The sequence below is a fragment of the Moschus berezovskii genome, chromosome 11 (genome assembly GCF_049115385.1).
Source record: "Moschus berezovskii isolate FMDL1 chromosome 11, NW_MosBer_1.0, whole genome shotgun sequence".
Lineage (NCBI taxonomy): Eukaryota > Metazoa > Chordata > Mammalia > Artiodactyla > Moschidae > Moschus > Moschus berezovskii.
The window spans coordinates 96,562,557-96,579,938 of record NC_142470.1 but is presented as its reverse complement, the minus strand read 5'-3'; the positions used below and the strand labels follow the sequence as shown (position 1 = coordinate 96,579,938).

At 37.4% G+C, this 17,382-nt stretch overlaps 1 protein-coding gene across 4 annotated transcripts in view; it reads left to right on the top strand.

The window, feature by feature from the left end:
• EXOC6B (exocyst complex component 6B) overlaps nucleotides 1–17,382 on the top strand; it is a 762,215-nt gene that overhangs the window by 335,591 nt on the left and 409,242 nt on the right. For all 4 annotated transcript variants that reach the window (XM_088841568.1, XM_055400057.2, XM_055400058.2 and 1 more), the window contains exon 7: nucleotides 7,671–7,847. In XM_088841568.1, the coding sequence (XP_088697694.1) occupies nucleotides 7,671–7,847 (177 nt within the window). The remainder of the gene's footprint in view (nucleotides 1–7,670; nucleotides 7,848–17,382) is intronic.

Below are 17,382 nucleotides of genomic sequence, written 5' to 3'. Positions count from 1 at the left end.
ACTAAGAATATTAGTGCAAACATTCCATGCAAAGGACTTGGATGGCTAGATCATATGGCAACTCTACTTTTAGTTTTTAAAGAAACCTCCATATTGTTTCCCACAGTGGCTATATTGATTTATATTCCCACTCCGTGAAAGAGTTGGGAATACCAGACTACCTGACCTGCCTCCTGAGAAATCTGTATGCAGGTCAGGAAGCAACAGTTAGAAGTGGACATGGAACAACAGACTGGTTCCAAATTGGGAAAGGAATATGTCAAGGCTGTATATTGTCACCCTGCTTATTAAACTTATGTGCAGAGTACATCATGAGAAATGCTGGGCTGGATGAAGCAGAAGCTGGAATCAAGATTGCCGGGAGAAGTATCAATAACCTCAGATAAGCAGATGACACCACCCTTAAGATCATGGCATCCAGTTCCATCACTTCATGGCAAATAGATGGGGAAACAGTGGAAACAGTGGCAGACTTTATTTTGGGGGGCTCCAAAATCACTCAAATGGTGACTGAAGCCATGAAATTAAAAGACACTTCCTCTTTGAAAGAAAAGTTATGACCAACCTAGATAGCATATTAAAAAGCAGAGACATTACTTTGCCAGCAAAGGTCTGTCTAGTCAAGGCTATGGTTTTTCCAGTAGTCACGTATGGATGTGAGAGTTGGACTATAAAGAAAGAAGTGACGAAGAATTGATACTTTTAAGCTGTGGTGTTGGAGAAGACTCTTGAGAGTCCCTTGAACTGCACGGAGATCCAACCAAAGGAAATCAGTCCTGAATATTCATTGGAATGACTGATGCTGAAGCTGAAACTCCAATCCTTTGGTCATTTGATGTGAAGAACTGACTCATTTGAAAAGACCTTGATGCTGGGCAAGATTGAAGGCAGGAGGAGGAGGGGACGACGGAGGATGAGATGGTTGTATGGCATCACTGACTCAGTCGACATGAGTTTGGTTAAACTCTGGGAGTTGGTGATGGACAGGGAGGCGTGGCATGCTGCAGTCCATGGGATTGCAAAAGAGTCAGACATGACTGAGCGACTGAACTGTAACTATACAGTGGTATACTAGGAGGACAGTTTGCTTCCTTCATCCATGGACTTCTGGGAAGCCATATGGAACTCACTGTGGGGGGCATGAAATGGGGAGTGTATCTGTCCGTTCTTTGGTCAAAGTTTGCCTCACTTCTGGGCTGAGGATCATGAATGCTAATTAATTGTTGTGGGATTCCACACTGTGATGTCTGCAAAACCTCTGGGTAGGAAGCTGGAAGTGTGGGGTACATGCTAAGTTGATTTCAGTTTATACTATATGACACTTCCAAGGCTGCCCAGAACTGGTTGCTGATATTATACTTGAACTAAGAGCTGAACATGAGAGGATGTGAGGTAGAGTACAGGAAGTGTACAGTACAGATATCTAATCGTTGCAGTATAGTACAAATACAAAATTGAGTGGCAGTGTGAAGAACTATTAGATAATATCAATCATTGTGTATCTAAATATTCCTAGATCTTTGATGCTTGCAGAGTAGAGAGTGAAACAAGATTCCTATCTCACATTCAGAGGAAGACAGGTGGAACTTAAAATTTTAGCGTTTTTTTAAATTTTCTTTTAATGTATCTTAAAAAAATGTACAACATAATAAATATAATTAGCTCTGCTCTATGTTTTATAAAGTTGATAAGAGTAAATTCCAAGAAGTCTCATCACATAGAGCAAAATACTTTTCTATTTACCTAATTTTTTATCTTTATAAGATAATGGATGTTCACCAACCTTATTGAGATAATTATTTCATGATTATGTTGTCAAAAACTTGCTTGGATGTATCTTTTAATTCAGGATCATTTATGTGGGGCTTTCTTGGTGCCTCACTGGTAAAGAATGTGATTGCCAACAGGAGACACAAGTCTGATCCCTGATCCAGGAAAATCCCACATGTCACAGAGCAATTAAGCCCACGTGCCACAAACCGTTCAGCCAGTGCTCTAGAGGCTGGGAACTGCAAGTACTGAGCCTCTGTGCCACAAATACTGAAGTCCGAGCACTTTGGAGTGCAAACACTGCAACAAGGGAAGCCACTTCAATGAGAGGCCCACCCACCACAATTAGAGAGTAGGCCCTGCTGTCTGCAACTAGAGAAAAGCCCCTGCAGCAAGAAGACCCACTGCAGCCAAAAGTGAATAAATAAATAAAATTATAAAAAAATAAGTGAATGACTAGGCATGTAAATTAAATTCCATTCCCAAACACAGGACTTCTGCACATTAATTAAAAAAAATTTTTTAAAAAGATAATTTACATATATTTCTTATTTAATCCTTGTGGCAGTTCTGAGTAGATGGGATGTTGCATTGAGAAACCTACCCATGGTTATAGAATTAATATATTGCAGAGCTTAGATTAAAGTATATCTTACTCAAAGAAGGTTTTTTTTTCTTCTTTTTCTTTTCTGATACAGCACCCTGTGATTGAAATCCGTGTTAGGTCTCAAAGCTGTAAGCCTAGGCCTCTCTCCATTTGTATGTGTTCCTTTAGTCCACTAGAGGTCAGTATTGGGCTGATAAAGAAAGGAACCTTTTTTTTTGATTCACAGAATTTTGAGTCTTATTGCTAGGTACCCTTGGAAGTTGTATTTGCAATAAAACTTTATTTAATGACATGTGTAATGACAGTTGTAAAAGTTTTAATAGCTACATTTTTAGGTGAATAATTCAAGTTAGGTAATTCTTATGGTTCACCCCCTCCCCCTGCTTTAAATAAATAGGAGAATATTCAAATTATGTCTTTTACAGATATCCCTCTCTTTTGTTGGGCCAAATCTCATTCTTACATAGGTTTCTTTTATCATTTTTTCCTTTATATAGTAAGCATTTATCTGAGTTTTCTGTGTCTATGTCATTGTATCTAGACTTGGGGGATTCTAAGAATGGGCAAGTATGTTTCCTATCCTGAAGAAGAGAAGAGTTGAACTCTGAAGTGCTGTACTGTCATTTTTTATTTGAATATCTGACAAGCGTACTTAACTCATCTTCTCTATCCTGCCTTCAACTTACTATGTCCACAGTTCCTATTTTTTGGAATGATCCCATCATCTAGTCTTAAAGACCAGAATATTTGCAGTTATTTTAATTTTCTTCCCCTCTTCCACATACAACATTTAAATCAGTAAACTATATTGCTTCTGCTTCTTCTGTATCTGCTGATACCTTAATTCAGATTCTCATGATTGTTATTTGGACTCCTTTAGTGATCTATGTTGATTTTCCTGTTTCTAGTCTTTATCTTCTCCCAGTTGACCATTCCTCAGCTCCCAGAGGATGTTCCCCAAAATTGTAGAGCTGATCTTTTTCTTCCCCTGCTCACATTCTTCTCTTGTTCCTCCACTGTCTACTAGCTGGCCTTGAAACTACTTTGTATAGCATCTTTAACTTTGTCTCTTATTGTTGTTCAGTTGCTGAGTCCTGTCCAACTCTTTGTGACCCCATGGACTTTGGCACACCAGTCTCCTCTATCCTTCACTATCTCCCAGAGTTTGCGCAGATTCCTGTCCATTGAGTTGGTGATGCTATTCCACCATCTCATCCTCTGCTGCCTCCTTCTCCTTTTGCTTTCAGTCTTTTCCAGCATCAAGGTCTTTTCCGGTGAGTCTGCTCTTCACCTCAGGTGGCCAAAGTATTGGAGCTTCAGCTTCAGCATTAGTCCTTCCAATGGATATTCAGGGTTGATTTCCTTTATGATTGACTGATTTGGCTCTCTCTTGTTAGTCCTTCATAACTTATGTTCTTATACAAAATTACTTATTGCTTGGGTGGATAATGTTATTTCACATGTCTTTTCTTATGCAGTTTCTTTCTTCTGGAATGGTTACCCTTTCTACCTACTTCCCTTTGTAAAAATCGTATTCACTTTTTTAAATTGGAGGATAATTGCTTTCCAATGTTGTGTTAGTTTCTGCTGTACAACACAGTGAATCATCTATAAGTATACGTATATTGCCCTGCTTCTGGAGCCTCCCGATTTGCTACCTTTTACAAGTTCCTGAAATCCCTCCTTGCAGATATAATTACTTTCTGCTAATCATCGTACCCGTGTTTATTTCTATCATTATACTCATTGCACTGAATTTCAGCCACTTGTTTGCTTATCCATTTCTTAAAATGATGTGAGGGTCAAGAGTCAGAAAATCTGTTTTATTCTTTGTATAGTCAACACAATACTGGGACTCAAGTGGTTGTTCAGTACATGTTTGACTGAAAGTAGAGATATCGGGAGAGAGCACTGTGATTTAAAACAGCGAGAGGAGGCTTTCTAAAGGAAAAAGAATTTTAGTTGGGTTTTGGAGGAAAGATTGAGTATAGGTAGGGAGAGGTCATCTAGAAGAGAAGTGGATTAAGCAAAGGTATAGTAGTGAAAATATTCGTAGTATATCATGAGGTAGATTCTGTTCCAAGTAGAAATTCATGTTGGAAAGTATTGGAAAATACATTGGGACAGTCAGGTTCACCTCCCATTAACTGTAGTGAGAAGGTGATGAGTTGCATTTTAGGTAAGTAGTAAGTAAAGTGATGATGGAACTCACATTAGTAATACAGAACTAGAGATATGCTCTTGAATTTCGAGAGGGTGGAAAGAGTGGCAGAAGAGTAGGGGTCGAGGAATAAACTTGCTTTATTTCTGTATATTAGGAAAACAGAGAAGAACATATGTGAGGGAATCTTGAGGAAGAGGTGGTTAAATGTGTAAAGATTATTCACAAAGAGAATGAACAAAGAAGTTAAAAAAAAGCCTAAATGTTTTCTAAAGTCTGTTTGTTTGCTTGAAACCCTGTTACCTGCACTCTAGGCAGTAAAAGTCAGTCAGCTGCTTCTCTGTCTCCAAGGTTGTCCTTGGAGGGACAGAATAAATGGTCCTGGTGAGATGGCTTAGCATGTTACAAAAGAGCTCTGAAAAACTGTTGTTTGTTGTATGGACTTTAGAGTCACATTTTAATTTTTACATATATTGCATATATTTGCATATTTTTATCTCTATTTACTCTTTCCCACTTCCTGCCAGTCCCATAACATGATTTTGAATAGATGTTGGTTTTCATTTGCTTTCTAAGGGGTAATATTTCATTATTCTACCTGTTTTAGTATTTCCAACTTGATTAGTTCTTTCTTGGCAGATCTGCCCTGACTGCTCCATTTTATAAATGGAAAAGCCTTTACAATTTTGACAGAGACCCCGGGTTACTATAGAGCCTTGGAATAAAACTGGCAGTGCTCTCATTTCTAGCAGAGGGCATGTTGATTTGGCCTAAACTGTTTTGTGGTCCATCAAAGTGATTGGTAAACCAGGCATAAAAAGAACAAATCACAGATGATCTAAAATTACTTCCATAGGGTTTCTTTCAGGTTTGTATTATTTGAAGTATAAATGATAGTGCTTAAGTGTGGCTCCTCTTGATTGCTTTTGGTACATTGATAGTATTTTATTTATTGTGAAAGAAAAATATTTAACTTTGGATTCAATCAAATAAGACCAACTTATGAAAGCTTTTAGTTTTCCTGTACTGAGAGAAAGAATAAAGAGACAAGTGATCATTCTCTAGCTGAGGGCTTGCTTTTTAATATGAAAGCTTTAGCTTTCTAGAGTCCTCAATCTCTTTTTGTGTGGTTTCCATTGAAAATAAGTGAGGGGGGGGAACTTCCTACTTTTGAGAGGAGTAGGAAGAATGTTTTGTCTAATTGGGATCTCAAATGCTTTAAGGATATGTATGTCTTGTTTACAACCATAAAGTAAATGTTATTGGGTATCTTCCCTCTCAGTTTTGTTACTGAAGCCCTGTATTTTATGTTAGTCAAATCAAAATATCAACAACTACTATGCAGAGAAACAAGTTAGTCCATTGATTCAAATCTCTGGAATGTAGATTCTTTTCATTTTCTTGGCAGAGTCTTGCTCACATAGTTCAGGTTTTTCTCTGTCCTGTTATAATTGTCTTATTTAACTAGTACCTGGACTAACCCTTACACTTAGTATTTATCTAGAATTCTTAGTCTCATTCAAAATATTTGGAGATTCTGGTTCTTCTCTTGAACTAATTTCTACTTGTTGCTGAATAGAAACATCATATAGTGATTAAGGAATGTATATTCTGAGAAGTCACATTTCTTAAGCTTTGTATCTTTGGATGATACTAAGTATTAATATTGTTTTTAAAAAGAAAAGTTCCATTGTGAAACACTTTTGGAACTTGCTGGATTAAAGCATGTTAAATAACTTTTCTTAAAATAGGACTTTTCCCAGTTTTTATTCTGTTAATGTAGTATGCATCATACGTCTACAAGAAGGTTTGCATAACATGGAGTGTTTCACATTTATTTGACTGCAGAACTCTTTTTTGGGGGACTGTTTTTGTCATGCTTTATGGGACTGTTGGTGTAGTGGGAAGATGACTCATACGGAATTTAGGAGATCACACTTTGGGCTTCTGATTTACCACTTACTAACCTTGTGGCCTCAAACAGTCCTTTGTCTTCCAGCGTATTTCCTGAGTGGTGATTAAGATCCCTTCCAGCCCTTGATACTTTGGTCTAACTTTTGATGTTGACTCTGTATAGTCACACTTTCCACCTCTTTGGATGTATGGAAACCACATTGTTATTTGAGTGTACTTTGTTAAGCTGAGGGAATTACACTTTTCTATAAAAGTTTAGAAAAAGAAATGCTTAAAACTCTGATTTCCTCAGACTAAGGTCATGAAATTCTGTTGGTTTCATTAGTTCATATTACTCATTTAAGATATTTCATTCTCCTGATTAAAATTTATTGATCTCATATATCCACATATCTGTTTTTAAGAGTACCCTAAGCTTGAAGACTCCTGTCCCTTTTCTCCAAACCACAGTGGTTCTAGTATAGCACTTATCTTTTAAGAGATAAATATTTAGTCATTTGCACTAATCTCTTCACTGCTGTACCATGCAAAGTCACTTCAGTCATGTACAACTCAGTGTGACCCTATGGAGTGTAGACTGCCAAGCTCCTCTGTCCATGGGATTCTCCAGGCAAGAATACTGGAGTGGGTTGCCATGCCCTCCTCTGGAGAATCTTCCTGACCCAGGGATCCGGCCTGCATCTCTTAAGTCTCTTGCATTGGAGGGTGGGTTCTTTACCCCTAGTGCCACCTGGAAAGCCCCAGTGTCTGGGCAAATCATTAGATTTCATTTTTGTGATGACAGTGTGTGTCTTTAGAAAATCTTCCCCAGTGGCACTATTGGTAAAGAACCCTCCTGCCAATGCAGAAGACTTAGGAGTCGTGGTTCAATTTCTGGGTTGGGAAGACCCCCTGGAGGAGGCCATGGCAACCCACTGTAGTATTCTTGCCTGGAGAATTCCTGGCACAGAGGAGCCTGGTGGACTGCAGTCCATAGGGTTGCAAAGAGTTGGACATGACTGAAGTGACTTAGCTCTCACTAAGTGATTATCTTTTTTTTTTTGTCCTGTGTGCTACATTAATATGTTTGGTTTTATTTCTGGTACTAAAACTTTATGTATTTTAAGGCATGTCATTGTATTTTCTTTTGATACCAATTCAAAATTAAAAGTTCTTTGAATGCTTAAGTTTTGTTTCTTCATTTGTTTGCTTATTTGTGTATATTTATTTCTATCCTAGGCTCAACAACAAAGAAACCTGGATAACATCATCTTGCAACAACCCAGAATAGGTAGCAAGAGAAAATCTAAGAAAGAAGCATATACAATTTTTGATACAGAGATAGAAAGCACTAGCCCCAAGTCTGAACAGGATTCAGGAATTCTGGACGTTGAAGATGAGGAAGACGAAGAAGAGGTAACTAACATTTGAACCGGGGCAGTGAACTTATTGTTCCTTTGAATATAGTGTGTTTGAGATGTGATGAGGAATTTATCCATGTAACATAGCTCGTGTGATATTAAAGATCATTTAAAATACAAATGGTGCCTGATTTAAGGAAACTGAAGATGTACTAAGATATCTTAGGTTCTAAATCTTTATATTTTAAATATACTCATCCATTTTTTTTTTCGTTTGTTTGTTTCAGTGTTTTTGATTGTATACTGAGTACTTCATTAAGGGAAGAATAGAGTTTACCTGACCTACAGAAAGAGATCTAGATGACCTCCACTGAAGCTGGAACAAATTACTTGAGACAAATAAAAGATGTTACTTTAAACAGTGGGGTGTAAACAAAGAGCTTTCTTAGCCTTGACAAATGGTTCAGATTGAAATTACTAAATGGTTCCAGAAAGTTGAGAACATATTTCTAGAAGAAATAAATGTATAAGTGATTATAGAGTATCTGGGAATTTTGAGACATGTCCATGCCATCTTAGTTCTGTGACACTTTGAGGTAAAGAATAAGATTAAGTGGCTTAACAAGTATATTTTTATATCTTTCTTTGTTGTTAAAAGTATCTTTAATGTATTTTTAAAAATAAAACTACTGTGATATTTGAGATTTCCAGTTAAAATATTTTCAAACTACTTATTATTTGCATAAACTGGATCATTTTTTTGTAAGTATAGTGGTTAGGAGCATGAACTTTGAAGGCTATGGACCATTCAGATACCGATTTTGCTATTTTATTTTACTTAAAAAGTGTGATTAATGATCATATTATTTACTTTTCAAATGATCACTGAAATAAGCAAGAAACTGTTTGCTACTGTTCTCAGAAACCTGTTTCATCTTTAATTATGTCTCCTTTTTATTGTTTCATTTCTCCAGATAAAACTGGATTCACTGTTTCTTCCCCATCCTTGTTCTTTGTTATCTTCTTACTATGCTTCTTACTCTTCTCTCTCTGCTGAAACTACAGCCCCAGACTTTTCACTGACTTTGTAATCTTAGATATTGTTTGGAACTTCTCACTATGTCTTCTCACTTAGTTTTCCAAACTAAAGTTTGGAACTTTAGTGTCTTTGGAACAAGTGCCTCTTCTATTAAAGGTGGTCAGCAAATTTCACTACTCTTCCTTGCTGATTTCTGTTTCATATCATTATTATCAGAGTGCCTGTCCTTATTATCATTACTCTTCTTACTTCAGAAATCAAATTGACACTATTTAAATGGGGCTGAAAAACAAATGGATTACTTACTTATTTGTCTAAGTCATTAGCATTTAACTGTCACTGCGTATCTAAGAGACTGTCATATATATAAGGTAAAGGAGATCAATCCTGGGTGTTCATTGGAAGGACTGATGCTAAAGCTGAAACTGCAATACTTTGGCCACCTCATGCGATGAGTTGACTCACTGGAAAAGACTCTGATGCTGGGAAAGGTTGGGGGCGGGAGGAGAAGGGGACGACAGAGAATGAGATGGCTGGATGGCATCACCTACTGTATGGACATGTTTGAGTGAACTCCGGGAGTTGGTGATGGACAGGGAGGCCTGGCGTGCTGTGATTCATGGGGTCGCGGAGAGTCGGACACGACTGAGCGACTGAACTGAACTGAACATTCTTTTATATAGTTTTTGTTATTGATGGGATACATTTCTGTAATACAAATCAATAATTTTATGTACAGTTTATCAGGTTGTGTTTACTATGTGAATGGGGTACATTAGTATTTCACTGGGCTTCCCTGGTGGCGCAGACGGTAAAAAAGCTGCTTGCAGTGCAGGAGACATGGGTTCCATCCCTGAGTTGGGATGATCCCCTGGAGAAGGGAATGGCTACCCACTTCAGTATTCTTGCTTGAAGAATTCCATGGACTGAGGAGCCTGGCGGGCTACAGTCCGTCAGGTCGCAAAGAGCTGGACATGACTGAACTACTACACAGTAGTTAATAAAGTGTGAAAGTTTCATTTTAATCCCTAATGTACTTGGATAAAAAGAACTTTTAATAATTCTAAGATATAGAGCTAAGGAAAAGCCAGACATTTCCCTGTTACCCATGGAAATAGAACGGGGCAGAGAAGACTTGACCCCCTGAGTAGTTTTTAGCATTCTCTCTTGCCTGGAATGACTGGTATAGTTGGATATGGATCCACCCAGGAGACCAGATTGTCAGGGATTAGACTCATCACAAGTGAGAAGTTTTATTAGCAGTAAAATAAAGCATCAAGATCAAGATGAAGTCCAGTTAACATTTTAAATTTACATTTCTGATTCCGATTAAGGAAATTAAATTCTGTCAGGCCCTATGGCTAAAGGAAACAAGTTAAACATAGTGTATGCCCCTGGATAATACACACCCCAAAGAGAGGGTTATGAGATAAGATGAAAGAATGAAAGAGGTACACAGTTCTCATGTATTAGGGAGAGCCTTCTGGATATGAGCCATTCTGTATTGTTAGCTCACTGAAGATGCTGGGCAAGTCCTTTTTAATTTTTGTTCCTTAATTTTTCATTGTTTTGTCTTCTGACATGCAGAGAAGATGAAGAAAGCCTGACTAGTAAAATATGTTGGGGTTCCTCATAAAGGAAGTATTATAAGAATGTACTTGGAAGTTCACATTTTAAAATGGTTATGTATCCCAAATCAAACAGAATTTGTATTAGAGATTTGCTGATTGAGCTCTTACAATAAGAATTCAGCACTTTGCTGTCATCTAATGGCATCCTATCTTAAAAAAAAAAAATCCTACCTTATATTTATTTACTTCTCAGTTTGAATCTTCTTCAAGTGCACATTCTTAATCTCAAACCTCATGTAGAGAATTATTTATTTAGATGTCTCCAAACTGGTTTCTTGGCATAGTTCTTGCATGGTGTGAATAAATTCTTCAGATAAGGTCTTCCATGACCCACTGTGACGTTCTGACCTTCATTCTTGTCATTCTTCCACAGACCTCATTGAGAGTAGCATAAATAGTTTTTGAAATATTTTGACTTTAAACTGTGGCATAGAATTGAGTAGTTCTTAATCTATCTGGAGGTCATATTTTCTGTGAGAGTTTGGTAAACTGTATGGAAGCTTTACCCAGTAAAATCTATGTACATTCACTTACAAAGAATTCTATATAAAATTTTGGGGAATTTGTGAAACTAATATTGCCCCTAGGACATGTTAAGAACCTGTGTTGTAGAGAGAGTGCTTCTTGAACTTAAATCTGCATAGAAATCAACTTGGAATCACATTTAAATGCAGATTCTGATTGTGTAGGTTGGGGGTGAATCTGAAAGTCTGCATATTTAACAAACTCCCAGGTAAGAACTGTGCTTCTGGTTGGTCCCTGGGCATACTTTGAATTGCAAGGCTATAGTGGACCATGAGGAAGCATTATTAGTAAATAAAGCAAACAAACTCGTGAATGTTTAGGTGTTTTACTGATTTTTCATTAATGTGTCCTAACATTTTTCCAGCAAAAAATACAGTACTTGAATCAGTTCAGTTGAGTTCAGTCTCTCAGTCATGTCCAACTCTTTGAGACCCCATGGACTGGAGCACGCCAGACTTTCCTGTCCATCACCAACTCCCGGAACTTATTCAAACTCATGTCCATTGAGTTGGTGATGCCATCCAACCATCTCATTCTCTGTAGTACCCTTCTTCTCCCACCGTCAATCTTTCCCAGCATCAGAATCTTTTCAAATGTCAGTTCTTTGCATCAGGTGGCCAAAGTATGGGAGTTTCAGCTTCAGCATCAGTCCTTACAATGAATATTCAGGACTGACTTCCTTTAGGATGGATTGGTTGGATCTCCTTGCAGTCCAAGATAGTCTCAAGAATCTTCTTCAACAGTTCAGTTAAGTTCAGTTGCTCAGTTGTGTCTGACTCTTTGCAACCCCATGCTGCGTGGACTGCAGCATGCCAGGCCTCCTTGTCCATTACCAACTCCTGGAGTTTACACAAACTCACGTCCATTGAGTCAGTGATGTCATCCAACCATCTCATCCTCTGTCGTTTGCTTCTCTTCCTGCCTTCAATATTTCCCAGCATCAGGGTCTTTTCAAATGAGTCAGCTCTTCACATCAGGTGGCCAAAGTATTGGAGTTTCAACTTTAGCATCAGTCCTTCAAGTGAACACTCAGGACTGATGTCCTTTAGGATGGACTGGTTGGATCTCCTTGCAGTCCAAGGGACTCTCAAGAGTCTTCTCCAACACCACAGTTCAAAGCATCAATTCTTCGGCACTCAGCTTTCTTTTTAGTCCAACTGTCATATCCATACATGACTACTGGAAAAACCAAAACTTTTACTAGATGGACCTTTGTTGGCAAAGTAATATTTCTGCTTTTTAATATGCTGTCTAGATTGGTCTTTTAATTTCATGGCTGCAGTCACTAACTGCAGTGATTTTGGAGCCCAGCAAAATAAAGTCAGTCACTGTTTCCATTGTTTCCCCATCTATATCCCATGAAGTGATGGGACCAGATGCCGTGATCTTAGTTTTCTGAATGTTGTGCTTACGCCAACTTGTTCACTCTCCTCTTTCACTTTCATCAAGAGGCTCTTTAGTTCTTCTTCACTTTCTGCCAAAAGTTTGGTGTCATCTGCATATCTGAGGTTATTGATATTTCTCCTGGCAATCTTGATTCCAGCTTGTGCTTGCTTCATCCAGTCTAGCATTTCTTATGATATACTCTGCACATAAGTTAGATAAGCAGGGTGACAATATACAGCCTTGACATACTCCTTTCCCGATTTGGAACCTGTGTGTTGTTCTGTGTCCAGTTCTAATTGTTACTTCCTCACCTGCATACAGATTTCTCAGGAGGCAGGTCAGGTGGTCCAGTATTCCCATCTCTTTCAGAATTTTCCACAGTTTGTGGTGATCCACACAGTCAAAGGCTTTGGTATAGTCAATAAAGCAGAAATACATGTTTTTCTGGAACTCTCTTGGTTTTTCGATAATCCAATGGTTATTGGCAATTTGATCTCTGATTCCTCTGCCTTTTCTAAAACCAGCTTGAACATCTGGAAGTTCACGGGTTACATATTGCTGAAGTCTGGCTTGGAGAATTTTGAGCATTACTTTGCTAGCGTGTGAGATGAATGCAATTGTGCTGTAGTTTGAGCATTCTTTGGCATTGCCTTTCTTTGGGATTGGAATGAAGACTGACCTTTTCCAGTCCTGTGGCCACTGCTGAGTTTTCCAAATTTGCTGGCATATTGAGTGCAGCACTTTCACATCATCATCTTTTAGGATTTGAAATAGCTGTTGAATAGAAAGCACTTGAATAGAAAGTCATATTTTGTTTTCTAAAATCTGTTGCTTCCCAGGTGGCAGTAGTGTAAAGAACCTGCTTGCCAATACAGGAGATGTAAGAGTTGCAGGTTCAATCCTTGGGTTGAGAAGATCCCCTGGAAGGGGGCATGGGAACCCACTCCAGTATTCTTGTCTGGAAAATTCCATGGACAGAGGATCCTGGAGGGCTACAATCCATGGGGTTGCAAAGAGTCAGACACAACTAAAGCGATTTAGCATGCACACATAGTAAATTAGAGTATTATTTTTAATGAAATTTTATAATTCTGATTTAACGTACTTCAGTTTAGGTATTTTTTTCAATATCTGAAGAACGTTTTGCCCTTTCTTGTGTTTTTAATGGAAATATACTTAATATATTTGTTGAGTCAAGTGACATTTGTACATTATTTACTATGTCTTTAGTTTGATAATAATAGTAGACTATAGAATGAGATGGGTAAGGAAAACTGAACACCTGCAAAATAGGTTTCCACATAGTAAACAGATTGTATATTTTTAAACTGAAGTAAAGTTTGTGCCAGAGATGGGAAAAACTTAATAGCCTGGGGATGAAAAACTTAATAGCCTGAAGATGAAGTCACAGTAGTAAGTTGTCATCTTGGATGAAAAAAAATGACTATTTGTTGAACTGACTGGCAAAGTCATCCTCTTGATTGCTAGTTGCAAGAAAACTATTCCCCTGTAAATTCTCTCCCTATTTGTATTTTATTTTTGTTTAAGCTAATGGAAGGGTCACCTTAATTTTTTTTAACTGTCATATATATATATAAAGTTGAACTATATAAACTGCTGGTGTTTGTCTATTTTTTGACCAACAATTTAATTAGTTTTCAGTGGAAATATGTATGAATTGTAGAATTAAAAAAATTTATATTTCAATTATACAGCATTATAATTTGAGATTTGTAACATTACAAAGTAACCACTCCCCAAAGGGTCACTTCTGACACCATACTGTTGACCCCTTGAATGCCTTGAAGCCATCCTCCAGGCCGCTTCCCCTCTGTTAACTACTGGTCTGTTCCCTGTAACTATGTGTTTGTTTTTGTTTTATTTAGTTTTATATTCCACATATGAATGAATTCATATGTTATTTGTCTTTTTATTTCTGATATTTCACTCAGCATAATACCCTCAGTTCCATCCATGTCATCCCAGTTGGCAAGATTTCATTGTTTTTATCTAGTTGATTAGTATCATTGTGGGTATATCTGTATCTTTATCTTTATTTGTACCTATATGTCAGATCTTTTTCATCCATTCATCATCCGTTAATGGACATTTTCCCTATCTTGGCTATTGTAAATAATGCTCCAGTGAACATAGGGATACATATATTTTTTTGAATTAGGTTTTCATATTCTTTATATATATACCCAGTAGTTACAATACCTGGATAATATGATAGTTCTATTTTTAAGTTTTTGAGGATTCTCTGTACTGTTTTTCATAATAGCTGTACCATTTACAATGCCACTAACAGTATTTGATTGTTCCCTTTTCTCTATTTCCTCTCCAGTACTTGTTATTTTTTAACCTTTTGATAAAGCCATTCTAATGGATGTAAGATGATGTTGTAGCTTTTATTTGCATTTCTGTAGTAAATAGTGATGTTGAACATCTTTTTATGTGATTTTTGGCCACCTGTATGTCTTTAGAAAATTGTATATTGAGTTTGTTTTCCCATTTTTTTAATTGGACTGTTTATTTTTTTGCTGTTGAGTTGCGAGTTCTATGTATGTTTTAAGTATTAACTCTTTATCAGATATGTGATTTGCAAACATCTTCTTCAGTAGGTTGCTTTTTTGTTTTAATGATGATTTCCTTTGCTGTGCAAAAGCTTTTTAGTTTGATATAGTCCCATTTGTTTACTTTTGCTTTTGTTTCCCTTCCTTTTGGAGTTAGATCCAAAAATCATCACCAAGACGGAAATCAAAAAGATTACCTCCTGTGTATTTTTCCAGGAATTTTTGTGGTTTGAGGTCTTATATTTAAGTCTTTAAACTGTTTTGTGATAGTTTTTGTGTGTACTTGAAGATAGTGGTTCAGTTTCATCCCTTTGTCTGTAGCTGTCCAATTTTCCTAACACCATTTATTGAAGAGACAGTCCTTTCTCCATTGTATTATATATTCCTTGCTTTTTCCTCATAAATTAACTCTTTATTGACCAGGAGAGTTTTGCAGAAACTAATGCCTGTGGCCAGTGATTTGTTATATTAGTGAATATTGAAAAGTCTCTGGTCAATAATGTTTGGGTAACAAAAGATGTTTTAATATGTCTGTGTTCAATAATATGATAACTGTCCACATATGTGTAGATTATTTTCTGAGCTCTTAATTATGTTTCATTGACCTGCGTGTCCGCTTTTGGGCCACTACCATTTTGTTTTGATTACTATAGCTTTGTAGTGTAGTTTGAAATCAAGATCCTGGTATCTCTGGCTCTGTTGTTTTTCAAGATTGTTTTGGCTATTTGGTATCTTTTGTGGTTCCATACAGACTTTAGAATTGTTTTTTCTAGTTCTGTGAAATATTCCATGGGAATTTTGATCAGGATTTGTCTGCCTGCAATGTGGGTGACCTGGGTTCGATCACTGTGTCGTGAAGATCCCCTGGAGAAGGAAATAGCAACCCACTCCGTTACCTTTGCCTGGAAAATCGCATGGATGGAGGAGCCTGGTAGGCTACAGTCCATGGGATCGCAAAGAGTTGGACATGACTGAGCAACTTCACTTTCACTTTCCATTGAATCTGTAGATTGTTTTGGAACATTTTAACAGTGTTAACTCTTCTATTCCTTGAGCATGGAATGTTTTTTCACTTACTTGCATCTTCTTTAATTTCTTTCATCAGTGTTAAAGTTTTCAGTGTACAGGCCTTTTACCTCCTTGGTTAAATTTAATCCTGGAACATTTTATTCTTTTTGATCCAGTTGTAAATTGGATTGTTAATTTCTTTTTCTGATATTTCAGTACTGTTGTACAAGAAATGCCATGGATTTCTGTGTATTGATTTAATATCGTGGAACTTTGCTGAATTCATTGATTAGTTCTGATTTTTTTTGGTGGAGTCTTTCAGTTCAGTGCAGTTCAGTCGCTCAGTTTTGTCCGACTCTTTGCGACCCCATGAATCACAGCACGCCAGGCCTCCCTGTTCATCACCAACTCCCAGCGTTCACTCAAACTCACCTCCATCGAGTTGGTGATGCCATCCAGCCATCTTATTCTCTGTTGTCCCCTTCTCCTCCTGCTCCCAATCCCTCCCAGCATCAGAGTCTTTTCCAGTGGGGTCTTTAGGGGTTTCTAAATATAGTATCATGTCATCTGCAAACTGTGACAGTTTTACTTCTTTGTTTCTAATTTGGGTGCTTTTATTTAATTTCCTTGCCTAATTGCTGTAGCTAGGACTTTGAATATTTTCTTGAATAAAAATGGTGAGAGTGGACATCTTTATTTCTCATCTTAGAAGAATAGCATAAAGCTTTTCACTGTTGGCTATGGGGTTAGCTGTGGGTCCGTCATATATGGCCTTTAGTATGTTGAAGTATATTCTTTCTATCCTTGGACAGAGGAGACTGGCAGGGTATGGTCCCTAGGGTCACAAAGAGTCACACGTGACTGAAGCGACTTAGCACACAGGCATATTCCCTCTACACCCACATTATTGAGAGTTTTTATGGTAAATGAATCTTGAATTTTATTAGAAGCTTTTTCTGCGTTGAGGTGATTGTATTTTTATCCTTTATTTTGTTAGTGTGATGTATCACATAGATTTTAGATGTAGAGCCATCTTTGATCCCTGGAGTAAATCCCACTTGATTATGGTGTATAATCCTTTTAATGTATTGTCAAATTCAGTTTGCTAATATGTTGTTGAAGATTTTTACCTCTATGTTCATCAGGGATATTTGCCTGTATACAGGTTTTCTTTTTGATGTTGTCCTTGTCTGGTTTTGGTGTCAGGGTAATGATGGCTTCATAAAAAGTGTTTGGAAGCATTCCTTCTTGTTCTTTTTTTTTTTGAGAAGAGTTTGAGAAGCGTGCATGTATGCTAAGTCACTTCAGTAGTGTCCTACTCTTTGCAACCCTATGAACTATAGCCTGCTGGGGCCTCTATCCACCGGATTCTCTAGGCAAGAATACTGGAGTGGGTTGCCATGCTCTCCTCCAGAGGATCTTCCT